The following is a 27,665-nucleotide window of genomic DNA, read 5'->3' as shown; positions in this document are numbered from 1 at the left end:
TAAAACACATTGTTGAAGTAAGAAATCGGAAAATAACGAAAATATAACATTAGGAAGCAACGAAATAAAAAAAATAGCAAATTTGAAAAGTAAGAAAGGAATCTCTATCTTACGAAATTGAGAAATGAAGAAATCGTTAAGTTGGGAAATGAGAAAAATTAGAAGCATGTTAAGAAGATGGCATTAGAAGTTAAACATAAACTGCAAATGCACTGTTGAGTCGAAGACGAAACTTCAAAGTAAGACGGAAGATGAGAAATAAACAAAAGAAAATCTGGTTACCCAAAGGTATAAAAATTCCTTAATGTAGGAATTGATAAACTAGGACATTAAAAACAGTAAAATATTAGGCTATGACACATCGGAAAAATTCAGAATTTTGGAAATTAAGTAATAAGGTCATTAAAAACATTAGGAAAAAAAGAATTATTTAAATAGAACATTAATTAAGAAAATAAGGAAATTGGGAGACAAAAACTAGAAAATACACAAATGAAGAAACTGAACAATTGAGTTTAGGATATAACGAAATCAAGATTTCAAAATTTCTTAAGTTCTTTATTTACTAGGTTATTATCACAAAATTTCACTTAATTCCTTATTTATTTTATCGTTATTATTATTTCCTTTCACTTATCTCCTAATTTGCGTATTACTTATCTCATAATTTTTTACTTTTCTAACTTTAAATTCTCCTATTTCCCAACCTCGGTTTTTTTTCTCTTTTAAACTAATTTGTTGAGTTATCAAAAAATTAAAGTTGAACTCATCTGCGACGTAATCGTTCTGCTTCCTTATTCCTAATTTCCTAATTTAGAATTAGAAAATTTGAATTTCCACAAATTAGTATATTACAAAATACAGCGCGATTGCATAAGTTATTTGATAATTTAGAATACTAGCTTGTAAAAGTACAAAAAAATGAAATTAAGAGAATAGACAATTAGAACAAAAGAAATTAGAACACGAAAGGAAAGTGTGAGATAGAAAAAAAACAGAAAATTGAGACAGCACGAAATTTGAAAATATCAAATCGAGATATAAAGAAATAAATTTAAAAAAAAACAGAAATTTTTAAAAGTAGTAAATGAGGAATTTCTAAAATTGAGAAAAAAAGCAAAATAGGAAATCGGGAAACTAGGAAATTTTGGAAATTAGTGAAACGGAAAGTTAGGAAATTAGGGAATAAAGAAATCAGAAAAATAGGAATTTTGAAAATTAGAAGATCGGGTTTTGAAAATTTAGTGAACTAAAAAAAATAAGAGTCAAAGAAAAACGACAGTAAGGAAGTTGCACACTAGGCAATTCAAGAAAATATATCTTGGTGAATACTAAAATTAGGATATTAGGAAATAAGAAAGCAGAACGATTGCGTCGCAGATGAGTTTAACTTTAATTTATTGATAACTCAACAAAGAAGTTTAAAAGAGAAAAAAAAACCGAGGTTGAGAAATGGGAGAATTTGAAGTTAGAAAAGTAAAAAAATTTGAGATGAGTAATACGCAAATTAGGGAATAAGTGAAAGGAAATACTAATGAGAATAAAATAAATAAGGAAATAAGTGATATTTTGAGATAATAACCTATTAAATAAAGAACTTGAGAAATTTATAAATGAAACATTGAACAATTAGGCAATAAGAAAAGTAGGGAATTGGAAACTCAGAACACTAGAAAATTGGGAAATACACAAATTAGGATAATAGAAAAAGCAGAACGATTGAGACATTGATTAGTTCAACATTAGTCATTTGATAACTGGAAATTTTAATCCAAAAAGTAAACAAAAAATATAATTTAGGAAACTTAAGAGTTAGAAAATTTTAAAGTTATGAAAATATCAGATAAGAAAAAACAAATGAGGAAAACAGGTCACAGAGAAAGCAAAGTATTTAGAAATTTTAAAAATAGGAAATGAGAAAATAAGGAAATTAAAAATTTTGAAAATTTGAATTATAATAAATGAGTGATTTCTAAATCATTTAAAATCATCAAATAGAGAAGTAAGGAATGAATAAAAATATCAAATAAAGAAATAAGGAATTATATAAATAGAGAAATAAGGAAATAAATATATTAAATTGAGAAATAAGGAACTAAATAAAAAAACAGTAAATAAAAATTTCTAAAATTGAGAGAAGAAAAACAAATTAAGAAATCGGGAAACTATGAAATTTTGGAAATTAGGGTAATGGAATGTTAGGAAATTAAGGAATTAAGAAGTCAGAATAATGGAAATTTAGAAAATTAGGAGAACGGGATGTGAAAATTTGTGGGATAATGAAATTGGAGAACAAAAAAAATAGGAGTCAAAGAAATATAATTCAGAAATTCAAAAAAATAGATCTTTGTGAAATACTCAAATTAGGATATTAGGAAACAAGAAGAAGCAGAGTGGTGGCGTCGCAGATGAGTTCAACTTTTTTTTTTTTGATAACTCAACACCAAAATTGAGAAATTATTTAGTAAATAAAGAATTTCTTAGTTAGGAAATTAGTTAGATTTTGAGATAATAACCTTGGAAATAAAGAAATTTGGGAACTAAGAAATTAAGCATTGAAGAAATTAGACAATAACAAAAGTTAGAGAATTGGGCATTTGGACAAATGGAAATTTAAAAAAATTAGGGAATAAGGGAACTGGAGAACTAAACAAATAAGAATCAAAAACTAAGACAATAAGGAAATTGAAAATTCAGAAAATTAGATCTTTGAGTGATTCTCAAATTACCTAATATCAAATTAGGATATTAGGAAATAAGGAAGCAAAGCGATTGCATCGCAGATGAGTTTAGTTTTTTTGATAACTTAAAAAACTAGTTTAGATTAGAAAAAAAAATCAAAGTTGGGGAATTGGAAAATTTAAAGATAGAAAAGCGAGAAAGTATGAGATAAGTAATACGAAAATTAGGAAATAGGCAGTGAGGAAAAGTTTAGAAATTATGAAAAGTAGTAAATAATAAATTTCTGAATAAGGAAATTAGAAAAATAGGAGCTAAAAAACCAAGGTATTAAGAAATTAGTAAAATTTTGAGATAATAACCTATTAAAGAAATAATTTAATGAATTAAGAAATTAAGCATTGAAGAAAATAGACAATGAGCAAATTTGGGAATTGGGAATTAAGGAAACTAGAAAATTGGGAAATACACAAATTAGAGTAATCAAAAAGTAGAACAATTGAGACATAGATTAGTTAACGTTAGTTATTTGATAACTCGAAATTTAGTTCACAAAGTAAGCAAAAAATAGAATCTAGAAAACTGGAACTTACAAATGTTAAAAATATAAGATTAGAAATAAGCAAAAATATAAGATAAGAAAGAAAACAAGAAACTAAGAAATGAGAATAATAGGAAATTAGAAGAAAATGTAATAAAAAATTTCGAAAATTTGAAAACTAATAACTAAAGAATGAGAGATGGGAAATCATATAACTTAAGAAATTAGTAAACTTGCACGTTTAAAAGTTAAGGAGTTTAGATTATTTGAAAATTAGAATATAGCATATCAGAAAAAAAATAAAGAAAGTGAGCAAAAAAGAATTCAAAATTAGGTAATAAGGATATTATAAAATGAACAAGGAACGAAGCTAGTTCAACCCTAGTTATTTGATGTAAATGATGATGATTTATTAAAAAAAAGTGAAACAAAATGAGAAATGGGAATATTAGGAGAGTTAAGAGTAGAAAATTACGAAATTATGAGAGATAAGAAAGAACAGGGTGGCAAGTGAATTAGCGATTTCAGTTTCCCGGTTTTTTCCCGGTTTTCCCGGTGCGCGAGACTAAAAATTCCCGGTTTTTTAAACATGTCCAAAAAACATCGAGAGTTGAGAAACAAGTATTTTTAGGGATTAAAACTTTCATCCACAGTTTGTCCAAACATTCATCTTCTGAACTAACAGTACCATCCAGTCCAATGTATTCCATTTTTATTTTGTCTTCTACTTCGCCAGTAACTTCGATGTAGCTATAGGATTAAAACAAGAAACATATCTCTCCAACGGTGATGAAAGTTATCAGTCTTGCATTTCATGAAGGAATGTAGCATCAAAATTCTTGAAATTTTCTTGAAAAATCAACACATTTTATTTAAACTTCTTGCTTTTTTCAATAATGCTCTTAAGCGCAACTTTCACATTATATTCGACGTTTATTGGTGGTGTTTTGTAGTTTTCCAGAAATATCATCAGTTATTTGAAAGCATTAGGATGAAAAATTAAATTTAAAGTCTTACAATTAAAATTAATATACTTATTTTTCGAACTATTCAATCGTTTTCAAGACTACCACTGAAAGGCTATCTGGAAAACTTATGCAAGTTAGGAGTGAATTTCTAGTGTATTCCAATACTTTTTTAACCTGGTATAGTATAGGATTGAAAATTAAAAATGAATTAACTAAAGCACAACACTCCTCCCGCAAACCCGATTCCTTCTAACAACCAGTGACGTCGAGACTAAATTTACGGGTTGTGCACTGCTTATATGGTATGATATAAGAACCGTTTCGACGTTGCAACTGAGACAGCAATTTGTTTTCAACTGCCATAAGCATAAGCCAATGAAGCCTCTTCTGAATGTGTGCATACAAGTTCTCACAGAGTTGACAGTTTGACAAGTTGTGCAGTGCACGAGGTGCACATGACGACTATTGCTAACAACATATACGATATCTTTTCAGAGATGGGTTTTGGCGAGAGAACAAAATCCTTCTAGAATTCTTAAAATGTACGCTTGCCTCTAGTAACTGAGATGATCTAATTTTGATTCTCTTACCATCGACACTGAACAGGCTCTTCCGAACTCTGAAAAACAAGTTTCAGCTGTCAAAGAAATAAATCAAATACTCCTTGCGAACGGTAGATAAAATGAAAGTCGACAGCTTTGTCGGTTTTATGAATCCTATTGAAATCAATTACTAAACAAGTATTGTCACAATCATTAGCTGACAACTAAAAACACGGCTCCCAAGAATTCTTAAAAAAATTATTAAACATTTTACCTGATGTTACTTTTACCATTATGCATACTTATTCTGAAATTTGAAGACAAACACTAGAAAAGGTCCTAAGTGCAAATGACAGTTCCTCTTTCTTCACTCTTTCTTTCGATTATTACGGTCCTATAGGCAGTCATTCTATCTAAAACTTTTACTTTTAACTAAGAAAGCTCTTATTGATTTAAAATTGCTGAGGTGTTGGCTCCATTTCCAATGGATTGTGCACCATTGAACCTGTGAGGGACAATAAGAAGTTTCAAAACTTGTACTGAACTCCTAGTTCAATCACAAAGTGGCCTTCATCTTTTCATTTGTTGTATCAGGAAAACCATGATGCTGAAAATCGTTACTAAGATTAGGACTAGTAAATTTTTTCCCGGATTTGCACTAAAATTCCCGACTTTTTCCCGGTTTTTCCCGGTAAAACCAAATTCCCGATTTTTTCCCGGTTTTCCCGATTTTCCCGGTCACTTGCCACCCTGAAAGAAGCAATTTAGGAAAATAGGTATTACATAAAACAGAAATTGCGACATAAAAAAATTGTCAAAGAAGAAATTTGAAGAATCAGAATATTTGGACGGTAGTGAATAAAAAAAAATGTCTAAATTAGGAAGTTAGGAAATTAGGATATTTTCGAAATTGGAAAGATAAAAAATTAAGGATTTCGGAAATGAGCGAAATTTGGAAAATTGGTAGATAAAACAATACGAAAAACGAGAAAATAAGAAAAAAGAAAATTAGAAAACCAGGAGATAAACAAATTAGGGTATTAGAACAATATGAAAATAAAAGCGATTGCTTCATGGATGAGTTCAACTTTAGTTACTTGATAACTCAAAATGTTAGTAAAAATAGTAATCAGAAAATTGAAAATTTAGGAAACTGGAAAATTGAGAAGTTCTAAAATTAGAAGAAAATAAAAAAATAAGACATAAGGAAATTAAAAAAACGAAAACTAATAAAATAACAAATTTAAAAAAAGGGAAAATAGAATGATAAGAAATTGGGAAACGAGAAATTCAACATAACTGAAAATTTGATAAGTAGTAAATAAATAAATAATAAATTAGGAAATTATAAAATAAATAGGAAATTTTGGAAATTAAAAAATGAGAAGTTAGGAAATTAAGCGATTCGCGTATGAGAAAATTGTGAAATTAGGAAATCAGAAAATTTTGGAAATTGAGAAGTTAGAAAATTAAGGAATTCAGAAATGAGAAAATTTGGAAAATAAGAAATTGAGAAGTTAGGAAATTAGGGAATTCGGAAATAATTGTGAAATTAGATAATTAGGAGATAGAAATTAGAAACTTTGGAGTAAAAATTAAGATCTAAGGAAATCAAAAGAGTAAGAAATTAGGCAATAATATAAAATAAATTAAAAAAGACTTTTTCACCTTTGAAACAGCAGAGCGATTGCGTTGCTGGTGAAATAAACTTTAGTCATTTGATAACTGAAAATATTAGTAAAACAAGTAAAAATTATTTCAATTAGTTGGAAAAAAAGGTAATAAATAAGATAGAAAATCAGTAAAATATGAACTAAATAGTAAGCAAATTAGGAAACAGATAATTAATAAAACGAAAAATTATGAAACTATAAAAAAAGAATTTCGAGAAATTCAAAATATCAGAAAAATTGAACAGAAGTAAATAATGAATTTTTTATTTAGGAAATGTGAAAATTTGTTGTAAGTTAGGAAAAAAGAAATTAGAAAATTGAACAATTATGAGATGAAAAATTAGGAATTAAGGCAATTAAATAAGTAAGAAGTTGAGAATTCAGGAAATTCGGAAATTATGTAATAAAGAAATTAGGAAACCAGATCGCAGCATCGCAGATGTGTTCAACTCAATTATTTTATAATTTAATAAAAAAAAGTAACACAATTATCTGGCAAGCAATTTGTATTTACAATTCAAATAACTAACGGCGAAAAATTCGCATTTCAATTTTTCAGTTCCGAATTGAGAGTTGTCAAAGAAAATTTTAGAGTCGATTTCCAAGGTGTTAGATCTGGTCGAAGTATTTTTAATCGTTTCAGTTCTTATTGCTCAACTTGAATCAGTTCGAAGCCTGATAGGATTTTCAATCTACAAAAGCAAGCGAATCCACCGGAACTGGAAAGTTCGTTTTGTCTGTGTTTCTCACTTGAAAACATGCGTAAACAACATCGCCTAATTATACTTCCCTCTTTCCGGATCCAACCCATCCCCGAAGTCGTTGCTAGAAGTTTGTTGCTGGGAAAACTTTTCCTCTTTATTTACGTCATGCTACCTTCTCCACCCCCCCACCCCCCCCTGTTATTTGCTACGTACGCAGTAAACACAGCCGGCGAAATAATTAAGATATTTTTTACTGCACTGTGCTCTCTAGAAGCACAAACTCCTTGTCTTAGAACAATGCCGAAGGTCATTAGGACTTTGTAGACTTTATCTTATTCACTTAGCCTTGTTGGCTTGGTACGAGATCCAACTGGGACACAAAGCAGCTCCCACCCGAACTCCCGAATTTATTGGGTTAATTTGATATTACGAACTAGTTGAGTGCTTGGACTGGTTTATCAAATTATTAAAATTCTATTTCTTGATTGTTTCTACACTATTATCTATAAAAAGTTTTCTAATTATCTGCACCATTGCGTCTCGCGCTCTTTTCGTTTCAACAGGAGTGCCTTTGTGTCGTTTTTATAGGGGCTAAAAAGGGGTCGGAAAAGTATTCAGCTGAGCCCGAAGAATTCATAGGATTATACAATTTTTCACTTAATCATAATTGGTCCTAAATAAGACTGGTTAGGAAACTAGATCATCGCTATTGTTTTGGAATTTGTTGTTCAGGTGTTATGAATAATTGGTTTTCTCTAACCAAAATGACCAGTTTCCTTTACGCTTAGTCTTCAACTAGTTAGAGTAAAGTAGTTCAAGTCGAACCTTTAGACAGATGTGAAGTTTGGCCCAACCTGGTTAACCCTTTTTTTTGTTACATGTTTTTAATAGAACTCCTAACTGTGACACTGTGTTGAAAAGAACTTAATTTGCAAATTATTCGAGAGAATCGAGGAAAATAGAACAAGCGTATGAATTTATTAGTGGCGAAAAATAAGTTTTTCACAAACTTTTACAACATAATTTCAGTTAAATAATTATCTGAATCCACTCATCCAGACAATGTACTGAATGGATTGCGAAGCAAACTTTAACTTTTATACTCAACCAGTGAAATGTGCCAATCACACATTAATAGTCCTGCCTTGAAAAAATGAAATTAAGATAGTCGACTTTAACACTCGGTGTTTTGTACATTTTTCATAAAAAATTTGAGCTTTATGGTTTCGTCTTCAACTCGTCAGTGCAAAATAGTTTAAATTGAACTGCTAGTGCTGCATAACAGTACGACTTGAGTAGCTTGCCAGACGAAAATTATACCTCTGCTTGAAGGTTATTGTTCAAAATGGCAAAAAACACAAACCTAAATAATCATCCAGTCAACTGTTTGAAGTTATTTTCATTTAAAATTGAAAATTTGACATTGTCCAAAGGCTTGCAACAAGAATTATATTGTTTCGACTGGAGCAACAAGACTAGTTTCGATTTAAGTAGGTATTAAAAATTAGAATAGAAAGTATATAAATACGACATAGGAGGATGGGAAATGAGAAATAAGAAACAAAAAATGACAAACAAAAAATAAAAAATAGAAAACAGGACATAGGAAAAAGGAAATAAAAATCAAAAATAGAAAATTTGAAGTAAAAAATAGAAAATTGTTAATAAAAAATAGAAAATAGAAAAAAAAATAGGAAATAAGGAATACGAAATAGTGAATAAGAAAACGGAAAAAAGGAATTACGAAATAAGAAATAGGAAATGAATACAAAACGAAATTGAAAAGAAAAAAAGAAATAGAACTTGACAAATAGGAAATAGCAAAAAAAGAAAGGCAGAACGAATAGCAAAAAAAATACGAAAACGGAAACAGGACATGTGATCGTTTTTTTATTTTGGAGAAAGAAAATAATAAAATAAGATATAAGAAAAAAAAGTTAAAAGAATATAAGAAATAGGGGAAAAACGAATTTGAATATAGGACATAAGAAAATTAGAACTAGTAATACGAAAATAGGAAATATGACATAAGAAATTGGAAAACGAATACGAATTTGGAAAAAGTAAATAAGATATAGGAAATACGATGCCCGAAACAGGACAAAAAATATGAGATATTGGAAATAGAAAATAGCAAAACAAAAATAGGAAATAGAAAGAAGGAAATACGAAACAATAAAATGGATCCTGCGATTTAGAAAAAAAGAAATACTAAATTGTACAAAGAAAATGAGATTTAAGAAAAAAGGAAATAATAAATTAACAATAAGCAATTAAAAAATCGGCAATAAGAAATAGTCATTTAGGGGTTACCCTAAGTTTGTGCTTTGGGCACATAACCGTTTTTACTTTTCTTTACGTTTCGTCTTAGACTCGTCAGTGCAGAGCAGTTCAAATTAAACAGTCTAATTTGAATCGCTACTTGAATCGGCCAGTATTAGTCGAAAAAGACGTTTTCGTTTGGCACGTCAGAAAAGACATAGCATTAACTTTACGTCTGCTTAGCGGTTCAAATTGGACTGTTTAAGTTTGCACTAAGCAGTTCAATTTGAACTGCTCTGCACTGACGAGTCTAGGATGAAACGTAACGAAAAATAAGAAATAGGAAAAAAGAAAATACGAAACTGGAAAAGGGAAATAGGAGATGAGAGATACGAAGTAGGAAATATGAAATAAGAAAAACAGAAGAAGATGAAATAAGAAGAAACAGGAAACAAAACAATACAAAATTGAATAAAATGAGAAAAAGGAAAAATCAAACACATAATGAAGAGAAAAAAAAAGAAATAAGAAATAATAAAATGGAAATAAGATACAGGATATAAAAATACAAAATCGAAATAAGAAATAGGACATTATAAAATAGGATATAGAAAATAGGAAATAGAACATTAGAATTTTAACATTGGAAATTAGAATATAGGCTATAGGAAACAGTAAGCAGAAAATAGGAAATAAAAAATAGGAAACAAAAAATAACAATAAGAAAATAAGAAAAAAGAAATAGATAATGAGAAAAAGTAAAGTTGATATAGGAAATAAGATATAGAAAATAGGAAATAATGTAAATCAAACATAAGAAAAAGAATAAATATAATACGAAATAAGAAATAGCAAATGGAAACGGAAAATCTAAAATAAACTAAACGGAAATTGGAAATAGAAAATAAAAAAAGATAGAACAAAGGAAATGCAAACAAGAAATCAAAAAATACGAAACAGGATTAAGGAGAAATGAAATAGGAAATCTGTAATAGGATATAAGAAATAGGAAAAAGATGTAGCCGAAAAGAAACGAGAAAATGAAGAAACAAAACAAAATAATGAAAGTAATCAGAAATTAAGAAATACGAAAAGGAAACGGAGAAAGAGAAATAATAAGGAAACACAACACAACAGAATTGAGACAATAGCAAAAATCGAAAAAGAGACAAAATTATAAGGTAAGAATAAATTCCGAAAGAGAAAAAACTATAATGTTCAATGCCACAGGTAAGAGGGGCAAACAATAAAAGTTACAGGAAAAGGTGACAAAAATAGATATTCTGAAATGCGATATAGGAAATGGGAAACAGAAATATATAGGAAATAAGAAAGGAAAAAGGAGAAGGCGAAAAGTGGAAAACAAAAACGAGAAAATGAAAGATGAAAACAAAACAAGGAATGATACCGGCTATTAGAAAACAAGACAAAGAACCGGAGAAAAGAATAATATAAGGAAACAAAAATAAACGCTAGAGAAACGAGACAACAGAAAGAATTTAAAAAAAAATGGAAGGATAAATTCCGAAAAACGAAATAACAGAAAATTTAAGGGAATTGGTAACAGACAAAAAATAAACGTCAAAGAAATAATAAATAAAAAAATAAAAGAAAGAAACAACCGAAACAGGGAAAATAGAACTATGAGGCTAGAAAAGAAAAGAGAATAGGGATGTAAAAACTAGACAAGGAACGGAGAAAGGAAAAAAATAAAGAAACAAAAAAGACAAGAGAAATGAGACAATGGAAAAATAAAAAAAGATGAAAAAATAAGCAAGAATAAATTCCGGAGAAAGGAAAAAGGTAAAATGTAAAATGGTGTTAGCATATGGAAACTAGTAACAAACAATCGATAACAGTAAGTAAGGTGTGCAAATTAGATAACAGATAATTTCCAAAATAAATTTTTGTATCTTTGGATCTGCCTCGAAATTTCGATTAGCATTCTCTTCATGGTCAAAAGAGACAATTTAAATCATTATTTTTTTTTGGAACGAATGCCACTGAAAATTAGGACCAAATCAAAAATTTAAAACAAAATGTCCGTCAAATTCTAATGGAATCGCTCAATTGCAAATAGAAAATAGAAAAAAAGGTAAAAGCAAAATCGCAAATAAGCCTCATATACCATTTACCAAACAGCTTTATTTAGTGAATAGTCAGGAATCACGATGAAAATACCATGCAACGTCATGATTTTTGGGAGGAAAGTTCCTTAATTTGCAACATATTTTCAACGTGTTGAAATTCAAAAATATTTTAAAAAAAATAATAATAATGAGTGCCTAAATATTCAAAATTTCCTACGTCGACTGCATTTTTCAAGTATTGTTTCAAATTTTCAAAATCATTCAATAACTCATCTCCTGGACTGTAAAGATTTCCTGTGTCACTTTCAAAAAATTCAAGAATTATTTTCTTCGTCTTTTATTTATCAGCGGGCTACCAGTTCATGTTGAACTACTAGAGCAACTTGGTAAATCAACATAAAACACTAGGTAGCAAACAAATTGCACTCTGTTTTGAGTGTGACACGAATGCATCGATTGAAAAATTTAGGTAATTTAATACTTGACTTTTTTTAATTCAAAAACATTTATAAAATCGAATATTTTGCAACTGTCACATTTTTCAATGGAACACAAAAGAGTACCCTGAAAGATTGAAAATCTTCCGAGAAGCTACCCCCATTCAGCTTGATGATATTACAGAAAAGTTTAAAAATTAAGAAGTCTTCATTTATTGATTGTGACAAGTAATAACGTAATAAGCATTTTCATTTCCAAGAAAATGCACAGTCCACGAAGCAACGCCCACCCTCTTTCACTGACAATCAACCCAACCCTGCACAATCAATAATAGCTGATGGAAACTAACTAACTAACGTAACTTGACGGAACGCGCCATAATATTGCATAATACTCACACACACACATACGACTGACATGAACCCTACTTTTGCGACCGAAGAAACCAGGAAGCTCCCCCCTCTTCCATTACGGAAATCGATCGATCGACACCCCGGCTTACACCGCAACTTACCTTCCCACACTGCTTGCACTTTCCCTTCTCGGTTCGCCGGTGGATCCAGTGGTGGGTCGTCTTGGTCTGCTCCCGGTACTGCCGGACGCCCACATCCCGGAAGGTCGGCTTGCACTGCAGCTGGGTCCGCTCCATCAGCGCCGGGATGCAGCTGGCGTGAGCGATGATCTTGCACGCGGCACATTTCATCCGGGGACCGTGTTTCTGAAGAAAAAAAATGGAACGAAAGAAGATTGATTACTGATTACCGCTGATCGGATCCCCGAAACGGGTTAAAGGATTAATCGATTGTCAATTAGAGCGTTTTAGATGGAACCCAACGAACCAAAGTCCGGTGTCTTGAAGTTAGGTGCGAAAAAAGGGACCCGGAGTCTGTTTGGATGGCAATCAATTTGATTACAATTACTTAGTAGAAACGGTAGGTGTCGGATTGCATCCACTGGACAAAGGATATTAATTATGTTGTACAAAACCTTGACTGATATATTTTAAAAAGGGAAATGTAGTTTACGGTTTCGAAGGATTTTACAAGAAGGATCGTTCGAATTTTTTTCCGAAAGAATAGAATATTTTTTACTTTTATTCTATTAGTAATGCTGTAATATAGTAATTTTGAACGGTATTAGGTTGTGTAAAATAATATACATTGTAAGAAAGTTCATCAGTTTTTAAATTTACATGGTGTGGCGCATAACCAGCATTACTTGTTGCATAGTGGGTCAGAAAGCAAAAAATAGGGTCAAAAATATTATCAGTCTACACATTAATAAAATCTCGAATGAGCTGCAATCAATTAACGATATGTTTTTGAATCGAATTAAAATAAAGAAATTCACTTAAGTCTTTTTTTATGCGGGGAATACGAACCGCCTAAAAAACCTCATAACATTGAAAATTCGCATACAAACCCCGAAACTTTGAAAATTGGACCATTTCTTCTGGTGCTCCCGGAACAAGTATTGTCGAAGTAAATTTGTTCGGCAAATAAATAACAAAACCTATTTTAATCCACCTAGTGGTGTAATGATGCCTTTCTCATATTACTCATAGCATCCTAAATATTACCGTGAAATTCGCAAAAACAACTGTTCATTGAATAGAAAAGTTTGTTCGAACTTAGTCTAACAAACTCTACAAATCATGTTTACCCTGTAGTTCCGGAACCGGAAATACTATCCACAACAAATTTAGGAATTCCGAATAAAACTGTGAGACTTTTCCTTTGAAACAATAATTTTGTGAAAATCAATTTGGCCATCTGGAAGAAAGTTTGATGATTTGCAGTTTTTACTCACCAGATGACCGGAATAGCCGAAGCTGGATCGTTTGCCAGCAACCAATATGAAACGACATTGACATTCTTTTATTTTTTTATAACATTTTTTTTACCCCGGCTTTACATTCTTTTATTGTTTCGGTCGCACTTATCATAAAATAGCTAACATTTTTATCGTCTTTTACCAATATCACACACTAGTAGCAGGCATCCGTAACCGTTTTGTTTTCTTGATAGCGTGTACGAAACAGTTTTGTATTTTCTTCTTCCACGTGTTGTACATATTGTCATTCTACATGGCGATTTGAAAACACTTTAACACTCATCGCCCTGTAACTGCGGAACCGGAGGTCAGATCCGGATGAATTTCCACAATAGCTTTGAAGATAATATGAGCTTTTATTCAAATCAAGATTAGTGAAAATCGGTTCTAGCATCGCATAGTAATCGAAGTGAATTCTAGTTTTAGAGTTTTTCTTCACCACTTTCGGTGCTTCCGGAACTGGAAAAGGGGGGACCAGTAGTGCCGGATTAAGTTTTTACGCCCACAATCTAACAAGCTCAGCAAACTAGAAAAATGTATCAAACAGTTTTATGGGATTTGTACCTGTTTTTGACCATCGTTCGTGAGAAAATACTAACGAAATTTGAAATTTTCCACTTATCACGCTTTAGTTCCGGAACCAGAAGTCAGATCCGGATGAAATGTTCTAGAACTTTTTAGAAAATTATAAAACCTTTCATTTGAATCTTGGTTTGTAAAAATCGATTCAGCCATCTCTGAGAAAAGTAAGTGCATTTTTGCCTTTCTCTATAGAAAGGTATTACAATTGCTGGAAAAACCGACTTTCGAATGGAGCCTCGGAGACCCATAGTGTTATATACCATTCGACTCAGTTCGACGAGATCGGAACCTTTCGAAAATTTTTTCACCGCTCAATTTTCTCAGAGATGGCTGAACCGATTTTAACAAACTTAGGCTCGTTTGAAAGCTACTGTCGGGCCATTGATCAAGTTCGAAGATCAAATGGCTGTGACTTTTGGTTCCGGAGATAAAATGGTATAAGTTTTTACCGCTCTAATGTATATAAGAGTGCCAATCTTTTGGGATCGGCTCTAATTTCGTAAAGCGCTATTGTTCAGAAGTTTAAGCACCTCGAAAAAAGTCCTCATGCAAAATTTGAGCTAAATCGGACATGTGTAAGGGGTGCTGCCCAGCGGTTAAAGTTTGAAAATGATCGATCTTTAAAAAGAACTATTGGGGGGGGGGGGGGGGGGGGGAGGGGGAGAACCATGAAATTTCCGAAATCGAAAATTTTTTTTAAGCCAAAAGTCTTAAAATTGCATGAAGTCCCAGAAAATCGATTTTAGAAAAAAAAATTTTTTCGAGATGACATTAAATCTCGACGTTACATGCAATTCTAAGACTTTTGGCATCAAAATATTTTTTTCGATTTCGAAAATTTCATGAGTGATTGGTACTCAAATAAGAAGAAATTTTCTAATTCAAAATTTGAATGAATTTTACTGAAAATTTGAGTTATTTGCACTCATCTTTTCACTTAGATTCAAATACATGAAATACCCAATTAGAATTACTTTTTTCGAATAGGAAGAGTGATCAAATATCATTCACTTTTAGTATCATATTACCTCCAAGTAATAAGCGAACGGTTTTAAAACACCTACGTCGGATTTCTCAATTAGTATAACCAAAAATTTCTACTGAAATCATCAATCATTGATGTTAGCTTTTAAAAAACATGATCTCGACACTGCAATCTTAAGTTCGATATTTAAAAAAATGAGGGAATGAGAACGATACTGGTTATGAATTTGAGTAAACGCAACTCAAATTTTGAGTACTGTTCAATGAGCGTGTAGAGATATACAAGCAATACGGTGGGACAAGGTTGTATGCGATTAAGATGAAAAGGCTTATTTTCTCGCTCCACCCTCCAACTTTTCGTGTTCTTTTATGGGTCCCATAAGAACTATGCAAAATTTTAGCTCGATAAGTGAAACTATATTCTTGCGCCCGAGGTTTAAAGTTTGTATGGCACTTAAGGAGTGTATCGAGAAGTAGTTAGCAACATTGATTATTGAATAAAAAAGCGAGAAAAAAACATATTTTGACATCAGTTTTCGATATATTGTAGAAAAATTACATTTTTATGCATTTCACTGATTATATTGAAGAAAATCCTAGTTTCTGTGAAACGTTCGCACTTTGGACTTGACATTCTTCATTAAATTCTGCACTGTTACTTTTGTGACTTTCCTGGTGGCTGCTCCAGTTTTTTTTTGAACTCCTGCATGTTTTGGGACACTGTACCTTTCTTCCGAAAGTGCCGCTTGACAATTGCCCAATACCTTTCAATTGACCGAAGATCCGGGCAGTTCGGTGGGTTGATGTCCTTTTCCACGAATTGTACACTATTTTTTTGATAACCACTGTAGAACGGAGTTGGCGTAGTGGGCTGAAGCCAAATCCGGCCAGAAGAGAGGAGGACCCTTATGCTTTCTGTACAGTGGCAGCATTCTCTTCTTACAACATTCTTCCTCGTACATCTTGGCGTTAATTGTGCCCTTCGTGAAGAAAATCGACGACCGCAAACCACAGGTACAAATTGCTTGCCAGACCTTCTGCCCAAACTTTTCCATCGCCACCGTGGTCTCAGCGTCGTCCAGGTCCTGGTACACCGATTTCGTATAATATTGCGGTCCGGGCAGCGCTCGAGAGTCTTCCTTGGCGTAGGTTTCGTCGTCGATCAGGATGCATCCGTCTTTATTCTGTAGAATCCGGTTATGCAGTTTTCGCGCTCTTGTTTTGGCCTGAACTTGCTTGTACCAGGGACTTTTTCGGCTCCTTCTGTTTCTTGTACGTTTTCAGGTAGTTCCAAACTTTGATCCGTTGAATCATCCCGATGCTGGTGTTGAACTGCGTGGCCAAATCCCGCGTCGACGCCGATGGGTTTTTCCTAATGTACTAAACCACTTTTAAGTCCCGGCCGGGCTGGCTGGGACCTGTTTTCCTACCGGATCGGGGCAAATCCTTCATGGAAAGAGTCTTACCGAACTTCTCGATAATATTTTTGACACTGGTGTACTGCACTTTCGCCCGTTTTGCAATTTCGTTGTACGTGACACCACTTTCTGAGCACCAAGTGTGCAGAATTTTCTTTCGCGTTTCCGGATCAATTCGACTCATCATTGAAACGATAAACCGTACCGAAACCAATCGATTGATTGCGCAGCTGTTATTGACATGTAAACAAACATGTCATCGCAAAACACGCCTCAAAAAATTAAGCCATTTCAGAGTAATAACTGTTTGAATGTTACTAACAACTTATCGATACACTCCTTAGTATGAGGTAATTGAATTTTAACGAAAAAAAACGGCTGCAGATCAACCAAAAATAACAAAAAAAGACAAAAACAAAACCTCGAATCAGTGTCGGCTGCAAAGTAGAAGGAAAAAATAGACTCGTGATCGATGTTTGGGTTTCTGATGGGCTTGTTTCCGTAGATATACGACTGTAAAGTGAATACCGTAGTAACCAAGTACAGCGAAGCATGCTTGGTTTCGTCTAGTCAATTGGACTTTCTCTTTATATGTTTTTTTTCATATGCAAGGGTAATTTAATAGGTAAAACCAATTTCCCCGGTTAGGAGTTAGCTACGGGTTCGAGTTTCGACTCTGCGGTAACCTTTTTGGCACATGTCAAATTTCCAATCTGTTTGCCTCGTTAGATACTGATTATATCTGAAACTTGGTCAAGAAGTGTTCTACGTTCTAGCAAAAACTAAAACCATAAATCGGTTGAAAAACCTTCAAAAATTCAAAAAACTCAATGAGAATCAAGGTCTAGGTCAAGGTCTAGAAAAATGTCTACTACAACTATATTCCTTGGATTGTTCAACTTCTGATAGCTTTTTTAAACTTAACCGATTTATTTCTCAACATTGAAATGCACGGAACGCATGAGAACGCAGGTTCGAGTCCTGTCTCTGAGCGTGAAAAAAATCATCTTTTCTGTGAGTTTCTCATTCATTTGGCTTTGGCTTCTCCAATGTATGTTTCCACTCAGTCATTGCAAAAAAACTACAAAATGTTATTCGAATGATGGTAGTATGCAAAACATTTGAATTTTTGAACGATACACACAAAAAAAAATTGATTTTTATAGGTGACTTAAGTCCACATACGATGTAATTCATAATGACCTAATTTATTGAATGGCGGAAAATTTCATTTGTGATGACTTAATGTTAGATTTGCATGAATTTTACTGGTTTCGACTGTAACTTGCAATCTTGCATTCTGCTAGCAGGGACGATTGTATGAATTTAAATGCACCTTTTACCACCCAAGCAGATGTGTGCTTCTGTGGTTCAGTCGATTAACAGACGGACTTTGTGATCTAATGATAATCTCGGTTCAAGTCGCGCGATGGTCACTATCACTATTCATTTTTCTTTATTTTAATCCATTTCATGACATGGAATTTTAGACATAATATTAAATGTTCTTCCACGTAAATTTGCGTGAAATGCGATGCTCCATTTATGTGCATCTCATAAGATGTAAAATCACAGGATATTTTTGAAGCGTTTAGCTCTAAAAAATCTCAAAAAATGGTATTTTGCCTTTCGCATAAAGAAAGTTTATGCAATCATTGTCACAACCGAGCTTTGAACCGAGACCATATACCATTCGACTCAGTTCGTCTGAGTCTGTGCATGTGTGTAACGATTTTTTTGCACTAACTATTATCGGCTGAACCGATTTTCACAAAATTAGATTGAAATAGAAGGTCTTGCGGTCCCATACAAAATTCCTGAATTTTGTTTTTTGTGGGGTAAAATATGCAACAAAAAAAAATGAAAATATGAATGCTAACTTTTCCCGAAGATGACTAAACCGATTTCCACAAAATCAGATTCAAATGAAAAGTCGTATGGTCCCATAGAAAATTCCTGAATTTCATCTTGATCCAATTTCCGCTTCCAGAATCACAGGGTGATTAGTGTTAAAATTCAAATTTCAAATTACTACTTACTCACTTTTCTCAGAGATGGCGTGACCGGTTTTTACAAACTTGAATCTGAGTGAATGATCCTTTACAAATCCGACTTCCGGTTCCGGAATTATAGAGTAAAGTGTGTTAAAAATGGTATACCTTCACTTGAAGGGGTGAAACAAAGTGAAAATTTCTAAATCGGCCTCAGAACTACTCCAATCGGTAGTCATTATCAGTAGATGGCCAAGAATGATACAGTATTATATACGATAGTATGATTGATATGAAAAAGGCATCGCAACACCATTAGGTGGATTTAAACGGGTTTTTCCGTAAGACACTAAACCCAGCCTAGGAAAGTTTTCAAGTATGAAAACTTGAACATCGAGTGAAGAAATCGAACATGGATTTTACAATGGGAAAATCGTTTTAAAATATATTTTTTTACAAAAACCGGACAAATGCAAATGGCATAATTATTGAAGCGGGATCAATTCAAACTCGAAGTAAAGCATAATTTTAAATTTAATGGAACAATAACCTGAAGCTTTTGAATAGTTGAACGTACTTTTTATGACCTCTCACTCGTGTGTATTGAACTCCATAATTCAATCTACCTAATTTAGATCAATTACGTTCAATATTTTGCTACGAAATCGTAAGCTGCTTACAACTCAACTCACAACGACTTGGAAGGAATGGAATCCCCTTCCTCTGCCATTCACAAATGCCAAGAACTGCCACTTTCTCGCATCCGAGCCGGGTTTCTTCGGTATGCAAAGATATTGAATATTTAAAGCACCAAATCCAAACTCGCATACATCACTCAAATTGCCTTCCCCTCCTTTCCGAATCTTCAAAACCACCGTGGAACCAGCGCGCGGAGCTCTCGCCGTTTTTGGCAATATGACAGACGAGCGTCAAATTCCACTACGACTCCATCAGTCAGCTTTGGCTGCTGCTGCTGCTGAAGCTGTCTATTAAATCTGCTTCCTTCCTTCCACCACCAGTAGGTTCGGGCCAGCATTTGGAAAACAGAAGAAAGAAGAAGAAAAAAAATCCAAACTGACAAAGAAAAACCACAACCACGATATTTTCCTCAGGCAGACACTGTTGGCCTGACGTACATCGTTGGAAAACTCTTTGTTTTCATTTCTTCCACGATCCATGCCCGAGTACTGAGAAAGTTTTTTTTCAGATTTTTTTTTATTTGCTAGGATGAGCCACTCTTAGGTTCATAATCTTTTATGGGAAACGAGTCCTGTCGAGTCGGAATGTGAAAGCTATCCGACGGAAATCACGCTGCAATGTGTAAATTGATAACATTGAACTGACTAACGATGGCATCACGACAAGAGGCAAGACGAGATTTTCCTCTCTAAAAGCTTATCCGGAATTAAATTTGCCTTCGGTTTTTTTCCCGGAGGCTATCGAGTCTCCCTTTCAAGTCATAAATGCCACCGGTCATCGGCTGTAATCAACTGTGGTAGGTAATGGAAATAGGATTGCTCAGCCCCTCGGCCCTTGATAAACTAATTTTCGTGTGATTCAATGGAAAATAATAAACACACACACACACACTCAGACTGCCAACTTTACGCACTGTTCTTCCCACACACGCAATCGTAGCAATCCAGTGAGTATCGGAAAAGTCATTGACACAGTTGATTGTATTTATTTTTCTGCCACAACTTTATTACGCTTTTTTATTGGATTTCGAAGTGAAGAAGCTAGGACTGGACTGGACTGGATTGGATTGGCCTCACCGGACGTACGGAATTGAGGAAGTGAGTACGGAATTGGCTGACTTGAACGCCGCTGGTATGTCCGGGGCGCACTGACCCAAAAGGACCTAAAGGATAGAGGAGGGACGATCGGTACAAGAAGGTGCATGGGAAATCCCGAAACGGTCGGAGGTGAGCGTAAGGAAAATATTGACACCCTTGCTGTTTCCTAGAGACACACTCGAATGACAGTGCAATGAAATAGCACTAATAGGATTATTTCGGAATCTTCAATCTAGCGCAGAGAAATGTTCATGAGCGAGCAGTCGGTGATGTCGTGCGGGGATGTTAATTGGATTTCATAATGTCTTTATTTAGCTATTGTTGTTGTTTTGTACCAGCCGATGTAGCAGATTTTAAGTTATTCTAAGAAAGAACAAAAAAATTACTCTTCTAAATGTTAAAATTACTAAGAAATGATAAAAGACGGGGAGGGTAATGTCAGAGGCGTAACCGAACGGACGTGGATTCGATTGCATTGTTCATGGCAATATTCTCACCGCTAACTAATATTATTCGATTTGGTGATCGGATTAAAATGGAAGGGTTACGTCCAAGACATAAACGGACGAATCAGTTTTAATTCACCTAGTGGTGTAATAATGCCTTTCGCATATCAATCATACTATCATATATAATACTGTGCTATTCTTCAAAATGATTTTGTTCGAATATTGAAAGAATATCCGGAATCGGATTATTTGGCCGTCTACTGGTAATGATTACCGATTAACAGTAGTTTTGAGGTCGATTAAGAAAATTGCTTACGTTTTTCGCCCCTTTAAGTGATGGTATGAAAATTTTAACATTTAATCACGTTAAGCATTTGTGATCGCTGTCGTAGGCGGGCTTATAAGGAAAAACATACGATCGTAATGTAATAATTGTAGATATAGCAAGCAAATAAACAATTCATGGAAATATAAAAAATGGTGTTATAATTAAGTATCTCGAGAACTTTATCCAGAACAAGAAGATCATCTTTCAACAAGAACTTGAAATTTCGAATATATCTGTAAATCGTTTTAGCTGTAACTGCCCAATCGATTCCCTACAACTTCTTATTGAACGCCATTTTTGTACTATGAACGGTTTCCGAGTTACAACGATTTGAAAAGGCAATTTTGGTGAAATGCAAAAATACATACGCCCTTTTTAAAAATCAGTCGTGAGTCGGATTGACCTCTCAATCGGTTCAAAAACCTATGGTTTGCTATACTGAAGCCATGTGCAAAGTTTCATTCGAATCGGAGAAGGTCGATTCTGATTTTGTCACTTTTTCGCCTACTCATACCTGGAATTACTCAAAAGTGTCTCACTCGCTTTCCTTCAAGATGGCCACATCGATTTCCACAAACTTATCGTATGACTTTCTTACAGTTTCATACGGAATTCCTAAATTTGTTTGATACTAGTTCCGGTTCCGGAACTACAGGGTAAACAGGATTTGTAGAGTTTGTTAGATTAGGTCCGAACAAACTTTCCTATTTCTATTCAATGCACAGTTGTTTTAGCGAATTCCAATTATGATGTTATGAGCAATATTAGAAAGGCATCATTACACCACCAGGTGGAGCGAAATCAAGATACGAAAAATAAAACCGTACAAACAGTAGTCAGGTTTTGAACATCTACGGTTCATTACACCTACTGCTTGAAAATATTTCATCGTATCGATTAGAGAAAGTAAAATACCTAATTTTCCCTGTTTCTAAAGCCATTATCATGGTTTCCCTCCAACAGGGACGACAGTTTCATTTACACAAAACAAGAACCTGTATCGAACCGCCTCGATCTCTTTGCGGTTTCTTTTCAGTAAAGAACAACGCAGGATGACTTGGACCATGAAGTGCTGGATGATCGTAATCAGCACCTGCCATTACCGACACCAATAAACTAAACTGCCGTTTTCAGGGCATTGGAGATTCTGCCTAAATATTTAAAACAAGTAATTTCGACAATAGCTGTGTAGTCCTTCGGCAACAGTTCTAACAACTCCTTAAGGCTGCTCTTGAAGTAGTTTTTTGTTCTTGATAGTACCAGATTATTGACGTTTTATGCACTTCTCAGATATCTGGCATAAAAAAAATTCAGTTTCGATTTCAATTTCTAGCTCCAAATTCATCAAAATGGGTAAAGAAGGGAGTTTCAAACTATGGGGAATTGCGAACCATTTATCCTATCAATCATTGCCTGACATCTATCTATACGAAACCTATGTAATGGTCCTTTTCAGGGCATTCAAAATTCTTATTGAATTATTTTTTGAATAGTCGCTGGGGACCAGGTCTGGAGAATACGGGGGATGGTGGATCAATCCGTATCGCAAATCATTCAATTCATAGCTTGGTAAAAACAAGAACTTGTCTGACACGATCAGCTGTTTTTCAAACACTAGTGGAAAGATTGTCATGAAATTCGGTATTGAGCCATCAAGAGGCTTGTTCTCAACAAAAATATACACGGTTCAAAACTATTCACTGAGTCTGAGGTTTAAATGTGTCCAAATTCCAGACTGGATTAAGACTGAGACTGCTCAAAATGGAAAATTGTTTCGAAAAGTTTTTTTTTAGAAAAGCAAATGAGATTTGTTCACCTACCGTGCATTCGCTATCGCCTAGATAGCAGCAATCCCCGGATACCGACGTGGTAACCCAAAGATGGTCTCCGGATACGGCATTTTCGCTCCAATCTGGCGTGCATCGGATCTGTCGACCGTGAGTATCTGCACTGGGTTTTCTGAAATCAAAAATATATGATTAGGAATTGGAATAAAGTTGACATCTTTCGATCGTTGCGAGCTAAAGTTTTGGCTTGTCTCTCCCTTCTGTATGAATTAAATATTTCTAAAAATATAGGAAACAAAACACCGACGAATTTACCTAAGTCTGAACGGTAGCAACGACCGATCCCGGTAGCGGATGGCTTTCCTTCGGCCAGACCAGCGTTGACCGTTGCGTTTCAATGATCCCGTTCCGTTGTACGGCCTGGCTATGAATACCTGCCCATGGGAACTTCGCATTCCCGACGGAATTTTTGAAGTTCCATCACCTGCCCCTGCACCAGGAGAAGCAACAGATCCTTTGATGTCACCGCCAGTGGAAATCGGACAGCTACAACTCCGTCGATAAACTCGGGCACTGCAAGCCGGACGATGCCGGATTCCGGCGGCATTGGAAAGTTGCCGATAAACGAGACAACTTCCGACCACGCTCACTGAGCAGGACTTCGGTACGATCGCAGGCAACGGACGGCGTCGTTTCTTCCTTGGTTTACCACAACCAACCCCGAACAGGAAACTACCGGATCCGCACGGGAAGCAGAGTCGATTAGTTTTGGAACTGATAAGGATCACCATTTTCTTAATTGTTTAGTCGTTAGGGTTCACGATCACTGATGGCAGTTGATGGACTGAGGATCACTGTTGAAAGATGATTTTTTCAACGGAGAGAAACTTAAGCGATTAAGTATCTATTTTCGGAACATTTTTGTTTTCGAACACAAAGCAGTCAAAGGCTGACATTATTCGCACTCGTTTGGTGCAAATTTTGCACTGCGAAAACTAATCAAATTACTAGATTGGCGCTCTATTGATAATTTGTATCTTCGATTTGCAAAGAAGCAATCTTTATACATTGAGGTCGAGGTTTTTATGCGGTTTTTGTTATGTGACCTTTCTACACGGATTTCTGATATAACGCGGTTTTCTTGTTTTGCCTTAGAAATGCATGAAACATCGAGATCTGGTGTTATCCCGAATTTTTTTTTAAGTCAACTCTCTGACACTTTCGATTTTTTTCAAAAAAAAATTGTTTAAAATTAAATCTGGGATTTGGGATAAAAAAAATAAAATTTCAATTTGTGAAATATCAAAATGTCATTTTTTTTGGGATTGCACCAGATTAGGACGTTTTATGCATTTTTAAGACATTTCGCATCAAAAACAAATTCCTTGAAGTTTGCAGTTTTTTTCTAAGTGGATTTCCGAAGTTACGCGGTCTCAAATTCCCCCCAAAGTCCCTGTTGTTTTTTTGACATTACACCATATCTCAACGTTCCATGCATTTCTAATACATTTGGCAAAAAAAGCATCGCATACTTTGGTTTTTCCAAAAATGATCTAGACTGTCTTCTGAAAAGGTCCGAACTTGTTTTTCCATTTTTTTCCAAATGGCTGCAGTCGAAAACTAACAAAACAAAAAAGTGTTATATGAGCGGTTTTTACAAAATTAAATTAGTTTTTGAATACGTATATTGAAAAAAATCCTAATCGACTCCTACACTGAAAAAAAAATTTTTTTGAAAATTTAAACTCGATTTGCAAACAAAAACTATTTTTGATTAGGATCAAATTTTGTTACACGATAGGTGATTATGTTTCCTACCTACAGTCAAAAATTCAACTTGGACACTTTTAAGGAAAAAAAGTTTTTTGAAAAAAACTTTTTCTTGTTCAAACTCATTTTTTCAGTGTAATTTTATCGAAATCATCGAAACCAACGAAAGTCATAATTATCCCTGAATTCAATGAAACTCAGTTTGTGAGAAGATATTGTCTAATAAGGTAGCTAACTAATAGTACTGTTGTTGTACGGTTTAATTCCACTATGTCACCGTACAACGGTACAACAACTGTACTATTAGTGAGAATATTCTACTAACAGCTCAAACAGAAATTTAGTAAGGTAACTAAGTATATTTTTGTTATTCAAGAATTCCACTGAAAAGATTCTATAGCATTAAACAAATATTGCATTATTACTTCTCTACTTTCTTCTTTGGTCCTAAGGAAAGATCGGTATGGTATTTTCAAAGTCGCGGGCAAGACTGGCTCTTTTTTCCATTCGTTTGAGAGTGCCAATGAATATATACCAAATTCGTTACTGATACTTTTTTGCTTCTAACTAGCAGTTAGGAAACCTGTGAAATCTGCACACAAATTGATTCTGTGATGATTATGACTTTCATTGGTTTTGTTTTCGATAAAATTACACCGAAAAAAGGATCAGTTTGGACAGGGAAAAGATTTTTTCAAATAAGTTTTTTTTCCTAAGAGGTACCCAACTCGAATTTTTGACTGTAGGTAGGGAAAATAATCACCTATCTGATGACAAAATTTTATCCAATTCAAAAATGGTTTTTTTTACAAATCGACTTTAAATTTTCAAATTCGATTTTTTTCAGTGTAGGAGTCGATTAGGTTTTTTTCCGTGTTTATATTCGAAAGCTTGACTAATTTTGTAAAAATCACTCATACAACGCTTTTTTGTAGGATTTGTCGACTACGGCAATTTGAAAAAAAATTTGGCCCTTTTCAAAAGACAGTGAGATCATTTTTTGGAAAAACAAAGTGTGCAAGATTTTTTTCAAAAAACATTTGTTTTAGGTTAAATTTGGAATTTGGGATAAAAAAATTTCGATTTGTGGAATCTCAAATGTTATTTTTTTTTTGGGATTACACCAGATTAGAACGTTTTATGCATTTTCAAGACCTTTTGCATCGAAAAAACAAATTCCTTCAAGTTTGTGGTTTTTTCTACGTGGATTTCCGAAGTTACGCGGTCTCAAATCTCAACATTTCATGCATTTCTAAGATATCTGGCAACAAAAAAAGCGCATACTTTGTTTTTTCCAAAAATGATCTAGACTGTCTTTTGAAAAAGGCCAAACCTTTTTTTACAATTTTTTCCAAATGGCTGTAGTCGAAAACTGACAAACCCTACGAAAAAAGTGTTGTATGAGTGATTTTCACAAAATTAGTGAAGTTTTCGAATAAACATGTTTAAAGAAATCCTAATCGACTCCTACACTAAAAAAATAGATTTTAAAAATTTCAAGGCGGAATGTTATAGTATTTTCATAGTCGCGAGCAAGACTGGCTCTTTTTGCCATTCGTTTGAGAGTGTCACGAATAGCATCACAGGGACCTTTTCCATGGGATGTTGCACAAAAATGCCATTCTGTGCTTAATTCATACTTTGACTGGAATCTACACAGGCTTGTGAAGCTTTTTTTTCAATTTTCTCATATAGAAAGGCTATGCAATCACTGTGAAACCCGACTTTTTAGCCGAGGCACGGAAGGCCAAATGTCATATACCATTCGACTCAGCTCGACGAACTGAGCAAATGTCTGTGTGTGTGTGGGTATGTGTATGTATGTAACAAAAATATGCACTCACTTTTCTCGGAGATGGCTGAACAGATTTTTACAAACTAAGATTCAAATCAAAGGTCTCATGGTCCCATAGCCTGCTATTGAATTTTATCCCGATCCGAATTCCGGGTTCGGAGATATAGGATGTATGTACCAAAAAATGGTAAAAATATGCACTCATTTTTTTTTAGAGATGGCTCAACCGATTCTTACAAACTTAGATTCAAATGAAAGGTCTAATGGTACCATAGCCTGCTATTGAATGTCATCTGGATCCGACTTGCGGTTCCGGACCATGTGTTACCATGTAACATGTGAAAATTAGAGAAAAAGTGTGCACTCAATTTTCCCTGAAACGGCTCAACCGGCTCACCGATTCAAATGGAAGGTCTTTTAGTTTCCTAAAAATTTGTAGGACTTTTTATCCAGACTCGACTTCCGGAATTGAATTCCAATTTCATTAGTATTTTTTCACGAATGACAACAGGTACAAATTTCATAAAACTGTCTGATGAGTTCTTCTAATTTGCAAAGCTGGTAAGTTTGTGGGCATAAAAACTTAATTCGCCTCTACTGGTCCCTCCTTTACCTGTTCCAGAAGCACCGAAAGTGGAGAAGAAAAATTCCTAAAACTAAATTCACTTCGATTTCTCTGCGATGCTTGAACCGATTTTCACATATCTTGATTTGAATTAAAGCTCGAATTTATGTTTAAAGCTGCTGTGAAATTTCATCCGGATCCGACTTCCGGTTCCGCAGTTACAGGGCGATGAGTGTCAAAGTTTACATATCGCCATATATAATGACAATATGTACCACACCGAAAGAAGAATAAACACAACACAAACGATGCGTGCTTTGTTCTATTTCGTACACGCTATGAAGAAATCGAAACGGTTACGGATGTCTGCTACTAGTGTGTAATATTGGTAAAAGGCGGTGTTGCGGTTGATAAAAATTATAGCTATTTTATGATCAATACGACCGAAAGAATAAACGAATGTCAATGAA

General features: G+C 34.0%; 1 protein-coding gene across 5 annotated transcripts in view; it reads right to left on the bottom strand.

The window, feature by feature from the left end:
• The window catches only part of LOC131426090 (diacylglycerol kinase zeta), a 473,898-nt gene that overhangs the window by 63,342 nt on the left and 382,891 nt on the right, over nt 1-27,665 (bottom strand). For all 5 annotated transcript variants that reach the window (XM_058588529.1, XM_058588531.1, XM_058588527.1 and 2 more), the window contains 2 exons: nt 23,099-23,237; nt 12,412-12,615 (listed from right to left, as the gene is read on the bottom strand). In XM_058588529.1, the coding sequence (XP_058444512.1) occupies nt 12,412-12,615; nt 23,099-23,237 (343 nt within the window). The remainder of the gene's footprint in view (nt 1-12,411; nt 12,616-23,098; nt 23,238-27,665) is intronic.

This window comes from Malaya genurostris, chromosome 1 (assembly GCF_030247185.1).
Source record: "Malaya genurostris strain Urasoe2022 chromosome 1, Malgen_1.1, whole genome shotgun sequence".
NCBI classification, from domain to species: Eukaryota; Metazoa; Arthropoda; class Insecta; order Diptera; family Culicidae; genus Malaya; species Malaya genurostris.
Note: the sequence above shows the minus strand (reverse complement) of the source record. Positions and strands in the feature narration are given on the sequence as shown.